The sequence below is a fragment of the Scleropages formosus genome, chromosome 4 (genome assembly GCF_900964775.1).
Source record: "Scleropages formosus chromosome 4, fSclFor1.1, whole genome shotgun sequence".
Lineage (NCBI taxonomy): Eukaryota > Metazoa > Chordata > Actinopteri > Osteoglossiformes > Osteoglossidae > Scleropages > Scleropages formosus.
In genome coordinates, this window is record NC_041809.1 from 5,125,375 (window position 1) to 5,147,944 (window position 22,570).

Consider the following 22,570-nt stretch of genomic DNA (forward strand, 5'->3'; position numbering starts at 1 on the left):
TCCTTGACAGGTGTATTACCTGCAGGTTATGACAGTGACGTCGCCAGAGAGAGAATCATTGACTACACTTCTAAGATCTACGCGGCCAGCATCCGGGAAATGACCGGCACCAAGCCGCACCAGCAGCAGAAGGAGGCATCACCTGAGGAGAGGTACACCCCTCATGACTGTGACTCCGCCCAATGGCCTTCCTCTTTCCCTGTTTACTGGACAGCTGTACTGTTGCCACGCCCATGCAGTTCTGCTTGGAAATTGCAGAATCAAAAGAAAAAAAATCCTGAGACAATGGTGTATGCAAGTAATTTGACACCTAAGAGATAAAGGATTTAAAGGAATAAAGCAGACAATACACTAAATTGTGAAATGAATTTAGATGTATATATGCACATTTAATAACCTAATTTCACATAAATTCATCATACTTTAGCAGTAAGAGGGCGGTGTCTGTCATGTCACTTCCTAATCTGTGGTGCCATCTACTGGACGGTATTTCGGACCTTGACGTGACAGTTTAAAGATTGTTTTCAAACAGAAAAAAAACAAATCAGCTTGTGAGAATGGACTTTATTAGATTAAGGGAATTATGCATAATTAAACATTGTTAAAGTAGTGCCTGGCACATCCACCTACTAGTATGACTGGTCATACCGCACTCACACTATGGTCCTGCTAATGTTTCTTCAACACAAGGAATGGTCACATGTCCATAGGATAAATGACATGTAAGTACACACTGTGCATATACTCAATTGTTCTGATTGGATGAGTTAACAAATATATTTGATTTTATTCCAGCTCATTAAAAAAAAAAAACCTATCGCAGTTGTAGCATAAAATAAAGGGACAAGTTGCTGCAGTCGTCTACAGTTTGAATGTTCCACCAGAATCAGAAAAAAAACACAGGTTTGCATATCAAAATATTTTGTAGCACTGTAAAGGAAGTAGATAATTTTAACAGCACGACTCTGAATGCTGTCTGTAGTGTTTGCTTAGCCACACAGAGATGTGTATAAAAGAATTGAACATGTGAGAGCCACTCATTTTTATATCATGTTCATTTGCATGATTTAAAAAAAATCAAACCATAGTTTGATTTATACAGAAGTGACACTGAAGTGAACTGTACTGTCAAAGTCATTGTGTGGAGCCCCGATTGTGGTGTGTTTGGTTTCGCTCGGTATACACATCCCCAGTGTCTCATGGCATGTGTGAGAGCTGTGCCCTCTGCAACCCGAGCCCCAGCCGCATGCCGTGTGCTCTGGTGCTGTGATTCTCTGGAATGCGCTGTGCATGCACTAGTATGTTGTGTCGTCGTGAAAACACATGAACAACATGCTGCTTGTTTGGTGTATTTTCTTTCCGTGCCACAGACACCATTTTCCTTTGCCTAAAAATGGTGGTCTTTCATTGTGGTCTTTTCATAACAGTAATCTTAAATGGGCTTTTAGAATTTTGCTATATAATGGACTGTAAAACCAGTTTTCCAGTTTTGTTTGTTTTGATCCATAGATGCAGAATGAAAATACCTGCATGTCCATGAAAATGCAATGCATGCAAGCAACCATTTTGACAAAACACCCCAAGTATAGATAACTTTTTATTTAAAAAAAAAAAAAAAAAAAAAAAAAATGCATGTTCCATTGGTTTGTACTCATTTCTTGCAATTACATAGGATCAAAAGTAGTTGTTTATTAAACGCAGAAGTAAAACAAACACTGACTGAATAAAGGACAAGATGGGATTATCACGGTCTGAGCATTAATGTGGTTAGATGTACAGGACATATTTCTTCCATAGGTTGTCAGGCTCTAGGTTTTTGACCCCTAATGTGCGCTGAATGTGACATTTTAACCTTCACAGACTTCGATGCCTTGATTTTCCTGTGGTTTGAACCTACCTGAGATGTAATACGCTCGATCCCCATGTTGCAAACACAGTTGGGACTGGAAGTCTGTCGTAACATGTTTTGTTCGTAAGTCCAAAGTCACTTTTACTCCTGTGTATCAATCAACAAAAGCTTAATGATACAAGATGTCCCTTTATTTATTCACAACTTCAGTTATGTAAAAACTGGTATATAGGTGTCACAAAATGTAGAGTGTGTAAGACTATTTTAAATATTTTTATTAATGTCAGGTTACATTAAAATTATAAATAAAACAAATGGAAAAATAAATATACATGGTTTGTACAAGCTTAGAGTTCTCCCAGAAATATGTGCAGCATTTTTTATTGTGCTGTTGACGACCGACAACTCAGGAACATCAGGTGGGCTGTAAATGCATGAACTGTAAACTGTAGAAGAGTTTAGTTGAAGTACCACACGCTTATTCACTTTGGGTGTGCTGTACTGCCATCTGTCTGCTTGAAGGGTAAACATGGGTTATGTTCACTCTACAAAAATACAAGTAAAAGATATATAAAATAATATAAATGTAATATACATATATAATAATAAGATGAAAAACAGCATGTTTGAAAATTTATAACTTGGCTGTTCATAACCTGAGGAGGCAGTGTAATAATCTAGGTAAGATGATGTAAGCGGTTGTAACTCCAAGTTGTACCAAGGTGGCCAGTCACTATGCAATAAATAGACTAATTATTTACATTTATGTATTTATCCTCTGAGAACATGCAGGACAAAGCTGATTAAGTCGACTGACGGATCAGATTGTTTTTTCAGGGGAAGACCTGCTGGGTTTGCTTGCAGGTCACATTCAAATTAGCCCACGTGCTGCAGTATATGACAGATAAGTGTAAACCATAGTCTGCTATATCCACTTGACTAGACTTTGACCTGTGTTTCTCATGGTGTGTTTCAACCCCTGGTACTGGAGCATCGAAGTAATATGGCTTTTTTCATCCTGTTCAGCGATGAGTTGGTTTGTACCTGTAGTGACCCATGTGTGTCATAAAGAAACACTTGCTCCGGAGGGAAGATCCCAGAACACCTGTAAACTTCTTTACCATCCTGTAAATAATCTAAGTTAGTTGAGCCAACACCAGGTGAACTTTTGCATAGTCTAGATCACTTTGATTTCTGTTTTTTGTTACGTATCTGTTCTTTGGCGGAACTGTGAACGGAGGAATGGCCATTATACATCCATTACACCTTGATCATCTTGTATATTTTTTCTGCAATTTAAATTTCTAAATGTTTTAATTCTGAATTTATAGAATGTGTTTATCGATGTTCTGTTACAAATGTTCTATTGCTCAGCTGTTTGCTTATGAGGGAACTTATTTGTTGAGACATAAACATTCACCCATTTTTGCTAACCCCATGTAGCAGTGAGCTTGGACATGGGTTAAGAAGCACTGAATTATCTTAACATTTTGACCTGAGTGCTAAATACCTGCAGTACTAAAATTCAAAGCTGAAAACATCATAATCGCAATTATTCTATTACTGTGAAAAACAGCCTCTTTAAGGCACAATATTCATGGTCTCTTGACTATGTTTTGAGTGAAGAACAGAGTTTGCCATTCTTCTCGTGCATGTGTACAAAGCATCTAGATTGGAGGATGACTCTTTGCTCTGGGGTTGGTTTGGTCACCCTTGTTTTCCACTGTGTCCTTCAAGTAAGACAGCCGTATTTGATCTCCATCACTCCACCCATGTCACCCACCCCGTGTCTAGACTCCATCATGCTCCGTCTCGTCAGAAGGTCTTAATGTCTGTGTTGTGTTTTAACTTGCATTCCTTTGGAGGCAGGGAATTGTCAAGTAAGTACCTCCTAATGCACTGGGGCTTAAAGCACTTGAGCTACTATATGTGGGGTATGCATCTTTATCCTGGTCAAGGGTCGCCTGCCATTGCAGGTTCATGCAGGCTGATGGGTCAAATCCATAAGGCATACTTGAAAAAAGGAGCTACAGCGTGAAGACCACACAGGTAACTGGCAAAGTAATGGAAACACTAAAGTAAATCAGGGATATAAATAATATTGACATCTTGTGCTTCCATACAAGTGTGGTTCTTGAGATAGGTAAGCAGTCAACATTGTATCATGCTTAAGGACATGTATAAAATGCTGCAGAGACTCAGTGGCTCAGTATGTTGGCAACCATGGTATGGATTTAAATGACAGAGCAGATTATAGTTTTACAGTTAGCAGGAACTTCAGTGATGCGCACTGGCTGATTTGCAGATGTTTCACAAAGAATAGAGGTGAAGCTGGCATCATTACCTAGGGGGCAGATTGAAGCAAAAATGCTAACTTATAGACTGTGATGTGCATGCAGTAGAGTTGAGATGCAAGGAAACACGTGTGCAAGTCAAACACACACACACACACACACACACACATACATACATACATACATACATACATTTTCTGAACCGCTTGTCCCATATGGGGTTGCGGGAAACCGGAGTCTACCCGGCAACACAGGGCATAAGGCCGGAGGGGGAGGGGACACACCCAGGACGGGACGCCAGTCCATCGCAAGGCACCCCAAGCGGGACTCGAACCCCAGACCCACTGCGCCACCGCGCCCCCCTGCAAGTCGAACATTTAATTGCAAATGCCAGTTTCAAAGTTTCATTAAAAGTCCCTCAAGAATTTCACAGAATTATATTATAAATTAGTTGTGAAGCGTAAGCCTGTTTTTGAACCAGAAGTGCAGCTTTGTATGTAAAGTGATGCATAAAGAGTACAAATGGTTTATTGAGATAGAGATCAGATAAGACATCATTCACCCTGCTCTTAGCAAATGCACGTGGAGTACATGCCCGAAGATGTCTACAAGCCTAAATGCTTGGTTTCTATGGTGAAGGGTTGTGGATTATTTTCCCATCATATTTTAGGCCCAGTTTAATTTAGCTTGGAGTGCAAATTAAAACCTTCATGACTGGATCTCTATCCATAAGGTGCAAGTGGTCAAAAAAGCGGTTTGCAGAGCATGAAAACACTGTAAATTCTACAACACGACTAACCACTGGCAATGTTTTGAAATTTGTCACAGAAGAACAAGGTCACATCCTTGCTGTACAGTTCCAGACATTTTGTAAAGTTTAGGGCTTGTTGAAGTAGTTCTTGGCAGCCCAACATCCTGTTGAGACATTTCACACTGGTGTTTCCTTTACCGTGACAGTTAACTGTAATATTAATTTAGAAAAAAATATAAACCTGAGAATACAATGCATGCAAATTAACAGGTATTTGTATTAACTGATTTTTAACGTATTCAGATTATGTACTAGACAGTTCTTGTATCTGTATTTAATCTTTGGTGTCTTTAACATCATAATGATTTAGCTGTATGTTTAATGTTGAAGACAAATGTTTCTCTTTTTGTGTTTCATTGTTTTCCAGCAGTAACAATGAATATTGTTATACCTGGTTAGGGTCCCTGTGCCAGCAAGTTCAGAAATTAATTACAATTAGTTATTTTAATTATTTCCTTGTAGTTCACCATGTGTAATTTAAACTATGAATGTGCCTTGATTAATGCTGAGTTATGCTCTTTTTGTTTACCTCCTTTTCTTACCAAGTTTGCATCATTAAATGTTTTCTGTAGTGGTGCAAGTTTCAGCCCTACTCCACTCGCCATGTATTAATAGATCAATCTCTTAAATGATGTCTGGGACATGGTGTATGACCACGGCTGTGCTGGACTCGGAGAAGAGGTGTTAGCTAGGATCACGTGTTAATAAAATGATTTTTTGTATTCTGGTCCATGTGCTCATCTCAGAAATGACAGACTCATGTCCTTATGCTTTGAAAGCATCCCGCTCTGCTTGCAGCCTAGCTGTGTGTGTAAAAAGCTTACATCCAGGATGTTTGCGTAGTGTACAGAGAGGTTGACAGTAGCCCTCATCAGGGAAGGTGGCTGTGGGAAACCACCTTGAAATTACTGCGCGTGACTCACTCTCAGAAAGCGACTGTCCAATCAGCCGCCTGACCCTGTCTTCCCATGAGGCCTTGGTGCAGAAGCACTGATGCGATTCTTTCTTCCTGTTCCTTCCCCGTCCCCTCACCCTAGGAGCTTTAGTACACAGTTTGCCCAGGGACACCAGGGTATGACCCCCTCCCCCCTTCTCTCATTAAAGCTACCCCCATACCGCTGTTCCCTGGCATGCTTGAAGAGCATGATCTGCGCCGGGCAGGAATGACGGTCTTAGCTCTCCAGACTGCTTGTGCATGTGACCTCTTAGCTGCTAGTTAAACCCAGCACAGTGCACCGGGTCCCGAGGGTCTGTCCACTAAAATTTTCCCTTGGCCTTTGCCTGCTGCGCTCAAGGGGATCCAGGTAAACGCCTTTGGCGGACTCTTCCGTGTCTCCCAGTTGCTGTCCCTCCCCTCACCTAAAGTGGCCTGTGTTTCTTGCCTGATGACGGTGGCGTGACGTCCGTCCCTTCGCTCACCTTTGCGTTCTGAACCGCCTCACAGGAGCGAAATTTATCATCCTTTTTCTGCTGTTGCAGCCTGCTTCAGGCCACTGCCAAACCTAGTTTTAAAAAAGTTAGAGAATTAAAAATTAAGTGGGTAAGAAATAACATTTAGGCCACAGGCTTAATTCGGAAGTCTCTGTAGAGATCATCCTGGAGCGTTCACCAAGGATCACTGTGCCCATCTATTTGATAAACCCATAGGTTTCATGTAAAAACTTACATTTATCCAGAATCTGTGTTGAGCTCTTAACATGTAGGCCTTCCTGGTAGAGAAAGAGGCTCATTTCTTAGTTCTTGTTAATGACCCAACAAAAAAAAGTTGACTGGAAGAGACCAAGAGAATGAGGAACTCCACAAAAGGTTGTTTGCTACCTGAAAGCACTGTAACAGCATAAAGGAGATGCTATAAATAAGTCCTCCTTCGAGATGCCGACCCACAGCTGGTAAAGTACTAGCCAGATATCGGAATGAGTTCACTGTTCGCAGCACGTTGACTCAAGTTCAGCACCATCAGATAATTTCATAAAAAAGTTACAGACGGTCGGCTTTTCCAAAAACTTGTACGCAATATTCAGAGGTTGGTGCTTTACCAGTGCCTGGCCTGACACAGCCCATCGGCAAGGCGGTAGTTACACACTGCCCACTCCAGAAGCAGTGTTCTAACTGGTGCTCGTTCAATCATTGCACTCAGTCTAGTTCCATTGCCATGGCAACATGCTACGCACTCTTGCAGGCGTGTGTGTGTGTGTGCGTGTGTGTGTGCGCGTGTGTGTGCGCGTGCGCGCGCACGTGTTACTGTACGTGTTCTAACTGTTGGACATTCTCTCCCCGTTTTTTGTCCATACGTTCAGTCTGCACCAGGTTTGTTTGATAAAGTGCTATCTGCAAAATGTAAGAAGCTTAGATATTTTTCATGCACAACAGAGTTCCCCTAAACACAACTCATTAACCAAAAGCTCTGTAAATGATGGTGTAATTGAGGCATGGCTCCAGTCTTTGATGTAGAGAATTCATTTGCTCATTATAGTCACTCATCTTGGGCTATTATCTGCTTAAATTACAAAGCAGCGTTTAGAGTTATTTGTTTTTCTAATACTTGTTTTTCTAGCCTTTTTACAACTCAGACACATGATTTAATTAGTAGGTTAAATTAGCGCAGCTCAGTCCCAAATAGCACTGAATGTGTGCTCATAGCATTGATGGAAAAAGTCATTAAATACTGAAATATACACGACATACGTCTTTTACTGGCAGCTGCATTTATCACAAAAGTGCTGCTAAACTCATGCATAGCCAGGGTATATCGTAACACACCTGAACTGCTCATTTTCATACCTGTTCAGTGTGCCCTTAGCATCCCGTGGTTGTGTTACTTCGTGGCTATGGCCTCTTTGTGAGACGTTTCCAGCTGTGTTCCTGTGTTACTGTGGATTTGTGGTGTTTCCCTACACATGGTACCAGAGAGGGTGTTGTGGTATACTCAGAACAAGTATGGCTACCTGACAGTATGTAAACCCATGAAGTGTACCACACATACCTACTGTGTCGTTGTGCATGATTAATGTTCCTTATTGTGTGAAGGTAAAGCAATTTCAGTTCAATCCCAAACTATTCTGATACACTGTGGTAAAGAACTTTTTTTTTTTTTTTTTCTCCACAGCATTGAGATATTTATTTTTTGAAAGAAATCTGAGTAAATGTAGTTGGAGATTGTTGAATGTTAATAAATAGGCCTTCCATATGAGCAGATCCACAGTGGAGTGTTGGGCTTCTTGAGTGAGTGTGTCCATTTAGTGCAGGCCATATGTATGGGGGGGAAACTGTGTGCAGCATAGGGGTATGTGAGTGCCAGACTTAGAAAACCTACAAAGCTGGGGTGGATGTCAGAGGGAGTATGTTAAGCCTCCTTTGGTTTTTTGCCCATTGAAAAAGCTTAATGATCAGCAGCAACCCAAATGCAAAGTGAGTTAAAGTTGTGCGTAGCCCTTGGAAATGCCACCATTTGGCCAAGGTGCCTCTCTGTGCTGTAACTGAGCTGGCGATCCGGCAATATCCGCACTGCCAAGTGTTACAGTAAAGTTTTCTGCAAGTAGAGAACATCCCAGCATTCTTTGTAAGTAGTCCCCTGTAAGTATGTTGCACATATTAATTAATTAATCAATCAATCAATCTACAGTTCTGTGAAAAAGTTTGAAGTTTGTTTTCAGTTATCTGGATTTCTCGATGAATTACTACTGAATGTGATCTGATTTCCATATAAGTTATAGCTGACATTCAGATTAAAGAGAGACACTCAATTCTACACTGTCATGTCTTTACTGACAATACCGTTGAATTCAAGGTCATGCATGGAAAAAGTATGTGGACCTCTAGGAAAGAAGGTGTCTGGAGTCAGGGTGTCGAAAAAGGAAAAGTACTTTGCTACTTCACTTAGGAGTGGGCATCCCACAAAATACCACTACAAGGTCGTGTCATGAAGTGCTCAGGGAGGTTACAAAGAACTGTCGGGTGATGAATATTCACCATTACAATGGCCCCAGACACAGGTGTAAACCAATGATAGAATGGCTTTAACTAAAGAGGTTTTGTATTTTAGAAATCAAAAGTCCTAACCTCAGTCCTGCTGAAAAGCTGTGGCATTATCTGAAGACAGCTAAACATGCAAGATATTCCAGAAATATAATTTTATTGGAAGAATTTAAGGCAAATTGCCATGCAGTGCAGGTTACTGGAAGGGCCTGATTGAAAGTATTGTCACTAAAGTAGATTCCTCCCTTTACTAAATCTAACTTTTTCCATCCATGACCTTGAATGTTTAAACAATATATTCAGTAAAGGCATGTTAATGTACAATTTTGTGCATGTTATTTACGTAATCATGACTTTGAAGATCTGATCACATTTATGCACTTCATGCATAAATCCAGATAGGATTCTCAAACTTTTTCTCACAACGGTAGGTAAAAAAAAAAAAAACCCCAGAGACATGCCATGATGTTTCTAGCTATTGTTTGGCCGAATCCTTGTGTTTAATTATTTTATGACTGCCAGAGATTTAGTAGCTTCACTGGTACAGAACTGAGCAGCTTCTGACATCACTGGTTCATCTACAGCATGTTCATGAGCTTTTTGCTTTCCATAGGCCCCCGGTTAGCAGAGCTGCCCCCCAGCCAGAGAAACTCCAGAAGAATAATGTTACAAAGAAGAAGAAGCTGGTGGAGGTTTGTTGTTTGCCATGTCAAAGAAATTCATGACCCCCTTCGCTCTATCAGTGTGACAGACAGCTCCGTTTTAAAAAAAAAAAAAAAAAAAGAATACTAGTAACCACAAACCCTTTGGTGTACCTGTTCCCACTGTACCTTCCCGTATTAGTTGGTATTCCTGGGTAAGAACATTGACTAAATCGCAAAATACAGATTTTTCAATCTGGCACTGTGAATCTTGAACTTTAGGAGCTGGTGTTGGATCACGTGTTTGGATACAGAGGCTTTGATTGCCGCAACAACCTGCACTACCTCAACGACGGCGCTGACATTGTCTTCCACACAGCCGCAGTGGCTATGGTGCAAAGCCTCTCCACAGGTGATTTGTGCATACCGGTCTGAGCTTATACGTCTGTGCGCTGGGATGGTCTGGCTGAAGAGAAAGCCGGAGATGGGACTTCCATAAGCACCACACTAAAGCAGTTAGAATGTTATAACCTTTGTCTTTTTTACTATCACTATAATCAACTCTGCAAGTGTACAGCAGAGTGAGAAATCTTGACAGCTGTGATAATTGTGGCCATATCGAATCATAAAGAAATGTAACGTCTCTGTAATGGAACTGCTGTCAGCGCAGACCAATGTCCTGTCCTACTCCTTCTCTTCAGGGACCCAGAGTTTTTACCTTGAACACACTGATGACATCCTCTGTTTGACTGTCAACCAACATCCTAAGTATAAAAATGTCATTGCCACCGGACAGATCGGTAGGTACGCCGTTGCTTCCATTTCTGTCAGTGAATCAAAAACATGGACAGTGCATCTCCATTTCTGCATATTGCACATTAAAATAGGCCTGACTGTGGTAGTGAAAGTGTTTGTGCATTCGTTCGTACAGCCCCGGTTTGCCAAGTCATTTTAGTGAAAACCTTCGCCCTTTGGGTGCAATCATATATCAGGACTGTTTCTTTTGAGTTTGTCGTGTTTGCACCTTCGTTCGCATCAGTTACATTATTATTTTCCTCCCCTTTGCTTTTGCTGTGTTTTTTTATTTTATAACTATGATTACCATTATTTTTGCCTTCTTTTGGTGCTGATGTCATGTGCCTCAGCAGCATTAGAAAAGAGGTGACTTATTCCGGCTGTTTTTTTTCGATGCTTCTCCATATCCCATTGCCCACACACAACAGGCGATGTCACAGACCTGCCAGGTAAGATTCTGCTTGCTCCTGCGTGTCATCCTGGGCTCCCCCTGTCCGTCCGTGCCCAGTCGCCCAGTGGGACCTGTTTATTATCTCCCCCCCCCCTGTCCACACGTCCGTCCGCGCACAATGTGCCGTCGGAGAGGCGCATTTGTCCTCGAACGTAGGAAAACCTCCACGTGTTTTGTCATCTTCTCATCCATTAGTTTGACTTTCATGTCTTAACTATGCAAGGTTCAATTTTGGGTAGATTACAAAAATTAACTAGAAGGCACCAAGACTGTGAGATTCAGCATGAGCAATAATTATTAGTTTACTGAGACCTGGATGACCTTTTAAAGAGCAGAAAAGAAAGAAGAGCGTATCACAGAACAAGGTGAAAGTTCATGGCCCTCACAGACCTGTATAACTCGTTTGGTTGTCTGCTCTGTTGTTTCCCTTCTCTGTACTGAGTCTGAGGCCTGTGGTGCTCTCTATACGAGTGCTCTCCTGCCTTGAAAGAGACTGTCTTGTTGTCCCACAAGCACCATATCAGTATCTCCATTCATCACCATCCTAGTGCCACATCCATAACATCAAGCTCCATCAACCTGCTTCTGTCAGTTCTTCCTTCTTCATGCACCACAACAGATTTTGCCAGTCTCAACAGTAAGGACTTGGACTTGTGAGCAAAACGTTGTAATGTTCAGGTCTTAGGAGGGGACCTGGTGTAAAACAAGATAGCCATCTTGAAATGCTTGAGTTAATATCCATGTGTTTTAGTGTTTGTGGACTCTCATTCACTTGTGGCTTTTTGACTGCTGCAGTTTCCTAAGATATACAGATTTTGCAGACCTTCTCAAATTGACTATTCAAAAGTACAACTCAAGACTTGAACATGCAACCTTTAGAAGCTACAGTCCAGTCCCTTATTACCCACTATGCTACCTGCTATAAGCTATGTCCATACTGAATAGTGATGTGAAAGCACCTGGAAAATTTTGTCATTTTAAATATACTATGACATGTGAATGTCTGATCTTCGTTTGAATGTTAAGGTGACATTTAATACATTACACTGGAAAATTGTACTTTGCAATTATTTATTCAGCTAAATTTAAAAAAAAAACAAAAAAAAAGTAATTTTCTGGGGTGGCAAAGGTGTGTACACCTCTAGTTTCTTCATCTAAGTGGTTGTAATTGGCCTCAGGTGAATCAAAAACATGCAAATTATTTGCTAGTAAATAGAGAGTAGCTTTAAAGGCTATAGTTTGCACAAAGATGAAAAACTTGCTTTGGTTTTGAAGTAACCATATTGGTGAGAGGGACCAAATCATGCCAAGATCAACAGAGCTGTCCAGAGATGTAAGAATAAAAAGTTATAATGCTCTGGGAAAAGATACAAAACCATAATTTGCAACTGTAAAAAAACAAAAAAAAATCCAAAACTCTGGATATTTATAAAGAACTGAGTATTCCACCAAATTCAGTTCACGTTCTGGTCATAAGATGTTCTGAAATAAGTCCAAGAACTCAAGGTTTTCATGAAACGATCTACAAGCATCTCTTGAAGTTTCAAGTTTGTCATAGGTACAAGTATCATGAAATTCTTTTTGAATGCTTCTCCACAGACTATGGACAAGGACAAAGACAAAAGAAATACTGCACAAAATAATGACAGTGAGTAATGCAATAGCAATAAAAATAATGGTAACAGTAATAACAATAACAATAATACCAGTAGACAGCCTAACAATAATACCAGTAGACAGCCTACTTGCCATGGTTAATGTCAATATACTTGAGTCAACAATCAAAAAAAAAAAAAAAAGTCAGTACACACAGTCTTCATGGGAGATCAAGAAATAAAATGCCTCTGCTCTCAAAGAATATGAAAGCACATCTGAAATTGCTAGAGATAAGAAAATGACTTCTGGACCATGTGCTGTGGAAAGATGACTCAAAGGTGGATTTTTTTGCCTGAAAATCCAAATGCCGTATTTGTTGGAAACAACCACTGCCTGTGAACATAATCTCTTTAGCAGCTATGAAAATGGTGGTGGAAGCATAATGCTTTGGGGCTGCATTACTGCTCCAGAGCCTGAGCAACTTGGTATTATTTAGTCAGCTATGAATTCCACAATGTGCTAGGAATGGTGGGGTGCAATGTCAAAAACTGGAGTCAGAAACAATAGGGCAGCAAATACACAACTGAATGGCTTAAGAGAGAGACTTTTGGAGAGGCTAAGTCCAGATCTAAATGCAGTTTAGTTGAGGAGTTGCTGTTGGGGGGTTTTGAAGTGAGCTGTGCATGCAAAAATGTATTCAAATATGCCACAGTTCTACCATTTTTCTGTGGAGGAATGAGCTTTTAAAATTCCTCCCAGTTCATGTAAGAGGCTAGTAAACAAATACAAACAATGTGGCTATTTCTTCCAAAGAGGGCAACAAATAGAACTGAATCCAGGAACTTTGACTACACGTAGTTAATGGAAGTAGAACTAATTCCAATGTACAGATGTCCAGTGTTTTTTGTGAAATTTAGCTGCCTTAACCATTGATGGCATTTAAATGAGGATGAGACCTCCACATATTTAAAAATGGCAGAACTTTCCATGGAATGCAATTACTTTTTATGATCATTGTAGTTTGCTTGGAGTGAGACCACATCCTAAGGAAATGCGTGAAGTATGATGTGTGACTTCAGGATAGATTCAGAAGCAGTCCAGAGGCATGTGTGAACATGTGCCTATGTAACTGTGCTGACCAGCTGAAGCAGCCTGCAGCAGCCATCAGCAGTAGGTGTCATGGGTGGCCTGTGGGAGTGATGCTGGACTGCACCCTCTGTTGCAGGTACCACCCCCTCCATCCACGTGTGGGATGCCATGAGCAAGCAAACACTCTCCATTCTGCGCTGTTCTCACACCAAGGGTGTTGGCTACGTGAACTTCAGCGCCACAGGCAAACTGCTGCTATCGGTCGGCGTGGAACCGGAGCACACCGTCACTGTGTGGCGCTGGCAGGAAGGTGGGAAGGGACACAATGGGAAGGTGGGGTGAGAAACATTAGCCTTTTAGGCTATCTGGTTGTGTAATTAACTTAGTTTGCTTTACTGCTAGGCAGTCAGTATTTTACAAGTTGTTCACCCAACAGTTTCTCAGGCCATTCAGCTTTCAGGAAACTTGTGTTATGCCTCTCGGCTTCTGCCCAGGTGCCAAAGTGACCAGTAAAAGCGGCCACACGGACCGGATTTTTGTGGTGGAGTTCCGGCCAGACTCGGACTCGCAGTTTGTGTCAGTAGGGATCAAACACACCAAGTTCTGGACGCTGGCAGGCGGCTCACTCATGTATAAGAAAGGAGTAATTGGAGGCGTGGAGGAGGCGCGGATGCAGACCATGCTGTCAGTGGCTTTTGGTGCTGTGAGTACAGTCGGTCAGCTGTCCTTATTTCCACCCCTTTACACTACTACGGTGTTAGTGACAAACCCTAAGCTCTTACTCATTGTATTCAAAGGTTATGTATGGACAGACAACAGACCTCTCAGAACGCTCATTCAAAGCCCATTACTGAACCCATTACTGATGCGTTGACAATGTTTTTCTCTCTCCCCCTCTAGAATAACCTCACATTCACTGGTGCCATAAATGGTGATGTGTACGTGTGGCGGGACCACTTCCTGGTGCGTGTCGTGGCCAAGGCGCACACGGGACCTGTTTTCACCATGTACACCACGCTAAGGGATGGCCTCATTGTAACAGGCGGGAAGGAGAGGCCGTGAGTACAGGAGGGTGTTGCTGGGTATCACTGGAGCAGGAGGGTGCAAGAGCTGAGAGACCATTTTTCGTAAGATTTTGGGTTTTTCAAGGAATGCTTGAATCACTGGTTTTGTGTGTGTGTGTGTGTGTGTGTGTGTGTGTGTGTGTGTGTGTTTTCAGGACAAAGGAGGGTGGAGCTGTCAAGCTGTGGGACCAGGAGATGAAGCGCTGCCGGGCCTTCCAGTTGGAGACGGGCCAGGCAGTGGAGTGTGTGAGGTCTGTGTGCCGAGGAAAGGTGAGCACCCATCCCTCTTCGGTCACAGCACACACGCATCTCCTTGCACAACAGCTCTTCCACCTACTGGCTCATGCCTCCTGCATTAGATTTCATGTCCCCTTCTTACCCATTAAGGGCAAGATACTGGTGGGCACCAAGGATGGTGAGATCATCGAGGTGGGGGAGAAGAATGCCGCCTCCAACATCCTGATCAATGGCCACATGCAAGGGGAGATCTGGGGCCTGGCCACACACCCATCCAAAGACATATTCATATCTGCCAGCGACGATGGGACCATCCGCATCTGGGACCTGGCTGACAAGGTTGGGGGAGGGGTGGCCAAATACCTTGTTGTGGAAGTAAAATGACCACATTTTTTATAATTATTTACATTTATTTATTCAGCAGAAGCTTTTCTCCAAAGTGACATATATCTCAGGAAAAAATAGAGAGGGGTGCATTACATCAACAGACGAAGAGACTTGGATGGAGACGTGATTCTAAAGTACATTTAATTTGTCACATTCCACCATATGAACCAATAAGGGGTATATATTTTCATAAGCCCTCATAGCAGTTTTCCTTTGTGCATGACCCAGTGGGGATAGGATGGGATGAGTGTAATCATTCTCAGGGTCTTATGCTGCTTTGTGCCTATGACCAAGAGGTCAATAATCAAGCTGGTGTTCCAGTTCTTCTTACACTTCTTCCAACCCAGTTACATGCTTCTCTGAGCTCTCAGCAGTATAAGTTGCATCATGTGGTTCACTTCCTCATCTGGTACATCACCTCCTGGTCCCGGCCCCAGGGGACTGTTGATTAGTGGTAATTCCATACCACCCATGGTGTAGCCTTTTGTCAGTTATCTGATAAAGTGCGGCCATCTTCACTTTTGGTAAATCAGTATTCCGCTTCTGCAGTAATTCATTAGTATGTTGGTTCACAGTACAAAAGCATGGTCACAAACCCGGTTTTTCCGTAGACTCAGTCGGTTGGGTTGCTTTTAGTTATCCATAGTCTGCAGAACAGACATTAGATGGCACCGTGGCCACACTTAGCAACACGGCCCAGCTTGGCAGAGCGTCCTTTTCAGAATGGCCACAGCCACCTTGCACTCACACCAGAAGGATTTAGGGCTATTTAAAGATGAGAGCATAGCACTGTCATAGAGAACATTTTATAAAATCTTTACACACTGACTTCTATGGTCCATTCTTTGCAGTTTTACTCTGTGTATTTCTACATGATGCCCGACCCACTCACTGCCAACGGTTAGCCAGCGACTGTGGTTGTTAACCACGTGATTGTGCGAATGTTCAGTCATCCTAGTGTTGCCATGGCTGCTGCGTGCCGCTCTGTTTACTACACATGGTGACAGTTGGGACAGCAGTTTTGACAGTTGTGCAAACAGTGGGACAGACTGCAGCACCAGGAACGTTACTCAACGCATACTAAGGAGAAGCAGCAAGCCTTAAATCGGCATCCGAATTCACAGAGTAAAGGGTTATCTCTCAAACTGCCTTGTTGGCTGTCGTACATTTTAGGGGCCCTGCGACTGGCAGCTTTACCTCGAGTTTGTTTTAATAGGTAGGAACCGATCAGGTTCTTCAGTAGGAATATGATTTTAAAGTCCATCCTGAACTTCACTGGGATGCAATGCAGGGATGTATAGCAAATGTTTCCCTCTGAATTGTCCTAATTTCAAACGTGGTGTTGCATTGAGGACGCCATAATACACAAAATAATTTATCACTGTTGGACACACTACACTCCTCAGCTTATGGTTCAGTTGGGTTGGGGAAACCGATTTCTGACTTATTTTGTTCATAAAGTCACTTAATTAAATCTCAGTGAATAAATGGTTAATATTACAGACATAGTCAAATTTATTTCCAAGTTACGTTCTGTAAAAATCACAGGTATGCCTACAATAAATATATACTTTGTCTCACTTGAATATTCGAGCAGCATTAAAACTAATTTAAAACACATCTGTACAAACTGTTCAGTGCCCATTGTTGATTCATGCTATAAATACGAACAACATTCCTCATCTTCCATCTTCTTATTAATCACCATCACTCAGGAACACCAAATACCAGCTGTGAACACTGGAAGTGAATGGAATTAAGGCGGTCCCATAGCTCATTCTGTTTGGGTGCTCCTTACTGCTATCTATTGGCATGGATTTGGTCTACAATGAAGAGGTCACTAAAGAAAATGAAATTTAAAATGAATAAACATGAAAATGTGTGTTCAGAATGTGCAGCTAGATTGTACCACAAAGAGTCGTTCAGTGGGTGTTGAAAATATTTTTATGTGCTTTTTTCCTACATTTCTGGATGACCGCTTTACCCTGTTCTGATATCTCCATCTTTATTGATGGGGTGCTGATGGAGAGTACATTCTGACTGGTTGCTCGTCAAGCTAGCCAGGGCCATTTGAACCGTTTTCCCATGGTGCCATGTTCCTGTTCCTTTCTAGTGAGCGTACACTTTGTTCTTCACTAGAAACTACTGAACAAGGTGAGCCTGGGTCACTCAGCCAAGTGTGCCAGTTATAGCGCAGACGGGGAGATGGTCTCCATCGGGATGAAGAACGGCGAGTTCATCGTCCTACTGGTCAACTCGCTGAAAGTGTGGGGCAAGAAGCGGGACCGCAGCACTGCCATCCAGGATGTCCGGTGAGTACCGGATAGGGAGCTGGTGGACCAGGACCGGGGTGGGGACATACGAAGCAGTAGGGACCAAGGGCAGGGCTGCGAGCCCCAGTGATGACATGGAGTAGCGGCCTTTTCACAGAATGCTTTAATGATTCATTCTATTTTAATTTTTTTTATGTCAGTCATACAGGGGATCTTTGACTTGCAGCAGGGTTGGTTTCCAGTGACCTCGTCATAAACTGAAAATCCCCTTATTCTCTAATGAATAAATCATAAGGATATATTAAGAACTAACAAATACATAAAGGTAATAACGTACAGTATTATAATACGTTCTTGCTGCTATATTACTTTCACTTTCATTACTAGATACTGTATATTGTGTTCCACTTTTTTCAGCACCACAAGAATACTCACTTTTTCAGTTGCTACACATCATTTATGAAGAGTTACTTGAAGGGAATCAAAAATGAAAAGTTTTAATGAATACAATGGAGTCGCTATCAAGACACCCAGACACTAACACACATGGGGTCTTGTGGCAGCGTTATAGTACAGCAGATAAAGCAGTCGGTGGTGGATGTTATGATCAAATGTCATAAATATGAACAAAACACCAAAACAGTACAATATAGTAATATTGTATTATATGTAGTAATATAGTAATGTTAATGATAATGAGATGGTGATTGTAAGATGTATATGTACATGGGATATAGAATATACAGTATACTGTAGATAAAACTCAAGAGCTCAAAAGTGGTGCTGTGATGGATATGGGGTCACGTTCCAGGTTCAGTCCAGACAACCGCCTGCTGGCTGTGGGTTCGGCCGAGAGCACGGTGGACTTCTACGACCTGACACTGGGACCCTCGCTTAACCGCATCGGCTACTGCAAGGACATCCCCAGCTTTGTCATCCAGATGGACTTCTCCGCTGACAGCAAGTATATTGAGGTAAAAAGGAGGGGCTTGTGTTGGGAATAGCGCTAGACAGCTGCCGTGATTGGCTAAGCTGTTGGCATAGCAGCACTGAGGACTGCCGACATTCTTTGAGTTATGAGTCTGTCTCTATGGCAACTAGGCTTTCATCACAAACACATTTTACTTTAAATACGACACATTGTTATTTAGTACTTGTGAACAGAACAAGAGCTCTTACTGTTTTAGATTATTTTAATTAGGCTTCACAAATATTAATGATTCCTTGTTCTGAATGTTTGCTTACATTACAAAAGACCAAGAATTTTGATTTTATAATTCAATATTTTGCTAGTGTGAATTTTGTGCTCTTAATTTTTGCCATTCATATTTTGCCATTAATTTCATTTAATGAAATGTCATTTCTTTACCCATTTCTAACCTGATCCTGAGCGTATGTATCTCTCACACTCTGACCAGGAGCCTGTCACCGCAGGGAGCGTTGTGTTTAGAGTGTATCATCGTGTCTGGCTGCCAGGTTTATTTAAAGATGTCATATTTCAGTGTTGTGCGCGCTGCTCTCACTCTGGGATCTCTATCCCTCCCACTGAGGATTGTGAATGTAAGATCCGTTCATTCAGTGGAGCAGCTGTACAGGCTGCGCTCACCCAAATGCTCAATTAAAATGTTTCCTGCTAATACATTGGCTGTAAAAGCTCCCTCTCTTTGTGTCCAAACGGTCTCACGCCGAGAGTATATTTAGACTGTGTGGGACAGCTCAGGATTATTAATAACCGAGGAGCCCGGTCACGTTAGTGGCCGTGTGGAATTCGTCCTTGGAGGCCCGAGTGGTTGTGAACAGGGGAGTCACCAGCATTTCGTAAACTCACATCGAGGAAGCGTCGTGAGAGAAAAAGCATTAATGCAGCTTTACCACGGAATTCCATGTGAAGGTGGTAGGACTGCACAAGAGACTAATCTCTTTGTGCTTCACGCTCAGTCGTGGTGCTCAGCTGCCGAACGCATGTCGGGGAACATGTTCGAACCACCAGCTGCCTTCGGACACATGGGTTAGTAGTTAATGTTTTACGTTGTGTTCCATCGATGGCAGGTGTCCACGGGAGCCTACAAGCGGCAGGTGTACGAGGTTCCCACAGGGAAACTGGTGACGGAGCCCTCCATTGTGGACAAGATCACATGGGCCACCTGGACCAGGTGGGTGAGCAACTAATAGCTGGCTGTGTGCACCAAGCCCTGGACGCTCTACTGGGAAAATAGTGACAAAACTAAAGTGAACCCTTTCGCAGTCAGCGCCGTACACTGGCTATACATCTTAAGAACTGTTGTCATTTTTCAGCGATCCAAACATTTTCCACTTTATTAATTGCATTTTCTTCACTTAAGTATTTTCTGACAGCAAAGGAGGCCTCTGTTTACACAGCCCAGCCAACTGGTGTCGGTAAAATGCTCTTAATTCACCTCAATTTCCATGTTTACAGCTTGTGTCTGGTGTTCCTGAGTGCCAGTGATCGATAACAAAAAAGGAACGCTGTATGTTTGTGGGATTGAATCGTGAAACAATTGGTGGCGTTAGGACTATGGAGTCAGTGTAAAGCTCCTGGGGTACCAGTCTCCCACCATGGACCGCGATGGCAGACGATAAAACCGTTCAGCCAGTTACATGTGCAGAAAGATGCAAATGCTAAACATGTTTAATAAAGAAGCAGACCAGCTTTAGGGTGCTTCTGTTGCGGAATTGATTTATAGGTGTTTTGTTGCAGCTGAGCAGGGATCCCTGATGTGGACTGATGGGAGGATGTAGGGCAGTCGATACTGGGTGGAGCTCGAGACCATCTGTCTCTCGGCAGGCTGGGAAAGCCAATTTCACTTGACCTGAATTAATTTGCTAATGGTGCGCGGCACGGAAAATGCGGTAAATGTGATGTACCGCTGAAGTACAGAAGCGAGGTTACAGCATGCTTGTGCGACTGCGGCCGTTGTGTCTAACGAATCCCTCTGCGGCGCTGCAGCATCCTGGGAGACGAGGTCCTCGGCATCTGGCCTCGCAATGCAGATAAAGCCGAGGTGAACTGCGCCTGCGTCTCTCATGCCGGCCTCAACGTGGTCACCGGTGACGACTTTGGCCTTGTCAAGCTCTTCGACTTCCCGTGCACCGAGAAATTTGTAAGTCCCACGCATCCTTGCCAGAACGCCAAAATGCCTCTTTATTACTTGCTTGTAGGTAATATTCATTCTCATTATTGAGCTCAGCATGTGCTTGAAATGTAACCGATTTGTAGCTCCTCCTTTCTCAAGGAGTCATAACTTGAGCTCGACACTTTTTTTGGTGATTCTCCAGGCCAAACACAAGCGTTACTTCGGCCATTCGGCTCATGTGACCAACATACGCTTCTCCTGTGACGACAAGTACGTGATAAGCACAGGAGGCGATGACTGCAGGTACGCCGTCCCGCTCTCTCGTGGCACCTGCCTTGATGCGAAGCCTCTGTGCTGCTAAAACACCAGACGCTATAGCAAAACTGTTTACCGGAAGATCAAAAACATTTTTTCAGGTACATTATTTTTTGGATGTGTACATATTTAAAAGTTGCACACAAAGCTGTTTATACACACTTACACTCATCTAGTTAAATAAAAATTCACTGTCATCTGCATAGTGAATTATTTTAATAATGTGTGAACACTGCCCATACTGAGAACTGTCATTAGCGGTAGCAAATGTGAGGCTTTTTCCCCTCAGTACAGTTATGCATATGAAAATGTTAATGTGTGTGTGAGACTACTAAGCAGTAATGCTGGTGTTGTTCAGCCCCATGGGCACATGAGCCCTGACATGACATTTCCCCGCATTGCGACCCGTATCCATGCAGCGTGTTCGTGTGGAAGTGCTCGTAGGAGGAGCCACACAGCTCGCTCACGGCCACAACTTGTGTCAAGACAGAAGGATCCAACTCGCCACAAGTGTCTAGCTGCTACAAACCTCTTCGTGAAATGCTGCAATCACACGTTCTTAATACTGAACAAGGATGCTGAAGGCGTACGGGCAACAGGGGCGGCGGCCGGGCTTTGCGCTGTGCAATAACGTTCTAGAGAAATCCGGCCTCAACTTGACTCTACACACTTGTGTAGTAGACAGCTGGCCTCACCAAATCTTGTTCTTGCCACAGATTTTATTTTTTATGGCCTACTGGCGAACAATCATTTGTGTTTACATTCTCATCTGCTTTCCGCAAAGGATGTGACAAAAAAAAAAAAAAAAAAAAAAAAAAAACCTGCCAACTTCCTCACTTGCAGACATTGTCAATATTCATTGTGTGAATTTTTTCCAAGCCATTCAGCTTCGCTAAAGCCTTTGTTTTCGAAAGTCCATATGAAACATAAAAGTGCCTTTTCTAGATGTTTATATGGTGTAATTGTGCTCCTTCTCACTGTCATGACTCAAGTTGTTTTGAACACTTCTGGTGCTATGAGATTGCTAATCGAGGGCTCTCAATAGTGTTACTCAGTCCATCTATATTTTTTTTCCTCCCCCTCTTATTTGTTTGGTATTTGTGCACCATATTTTGACAGTTCTTCCTCTTTTAATATCCAAATGTCACTGAGAAAGCTCAGGGGCCAATTCAGGCTTAAGTACTGTACTTTTAAATAACTAAAAATGGTTGTGGTTAGTTTGCTGTTGGGTTAAAAATGTTGTCGACCGGCACTACCCAAGTACTGCTGTAACCTGGTTCGATGATAATCGTGCTGAGATACTAACACTGAAAAAAAAAAAAAAACCTTCAGCATCCAACGACAAGGTTCGGGGGGGGGGGGGGGTCCTGAGCACCAAAGCTTACTATGCAGCCCGTACGCCACTTCCACCTCTTCAATCATGCATTCCCTTCCTCTGTGTGCTGTCAGATAATCAGCCTTTAACTGCTGTCGACCCGTCTTCAGACTGTACTGTGACCATGTCTTACGGTGATTTGTTTAGCTAATCGGTGTGACAGCAAGTCGTACTAATGTCGTGCGTCTGTAAGATACTGATATTTGTTCACCGTTTTTACATTTTGTACATATGCCTTGTACATAAACTTGTCACTTGTCTAGTGTTTGAAGACTGATTGTACTATTGTAAGTTAATTTGCTCTGTGCATGAATTTATTTTTA

The 22,570-nt window shown here is 42.5% G+C and overlaps 1 protein-coding gene across 4 annotated transcripts in view; it reads left to right on the forward strand.

The window, feature by feature from the left end:
- Positions 1-21,679, forward strand: part of LOC108932871 (echinoderm microtubule-associated protein-like 6) — a 90,996-nt gene extending 69,317 nt beyond the window's left edge. Inside the window, exons 27-44 of one of the 4 annotated variants that reach the window (XM_018749553.2) lie at positions 26-152; positions 3,715-3,729; positions 6,250-6,258; positions 9,543-9,621; positions 9,853-9,982; positions 10,272-10,370; positions 10,794-10,814; positions 13,638-13,811; positions 13,996-14,204; positions 14,402-14,559; positions 14,721-14,835; positions 14,953-15,141; positions 17,329-17,501; positions 18,274-18,436; positions 19,512-19,615; positions 20,431-20,584; positions 20,760-20,860; positions 21,292-21,679. In XM_018749553.2, coding sequence (XP_018605069.1) covers positions 26-152; positions 3,715-3,729; positions 6,250-6,258; positions 9,543-9,621; positions 9,853-9,982; positions 10,272-10,370; positions 10,794-10,814; positions 13,638-13,811; positions 13,996-14,204; positions 14,402-14,559; positions 14,721-14,835; positions 14,953-15,141; positions 17,329-17,501; positions 18,274-18,436; positions 19,512-19,615; positions 20,431-20,584; positions 20,760-20,860; positions 21,292-21,316 — 2,045 coding nt within the window. In that variant the 3' untranslated portion in view covers positions 21,317-21,679. The remainder of the gene's footprint in view (positions 1-25; positions 153-3,714; positions 3,730-6,249; positions 6,259-9,542; positions 9,622-9,852; positions 9,983-10,271; positions 10,371-10,793; positions 10,815-13,637; positions 13,812-13,995; positions 14,205-14,401; positions 14,560-14,720; positions 14,836-14,952; positions 15,142-17,328; positions 17,502-18,273; positions 18,437-19,511; positions 19,616-20,430; positions 20,585-20,759; positions 20,861-21,291) is intronic. The other 3 variants (XM_018749554.2, XM_018749555.2, XM_018749556.2) reach the window with 3 other exon arrangements.
- The last annotated feature ends 891 nt before the right edge of the window (positions 21,680-22,570 follow it).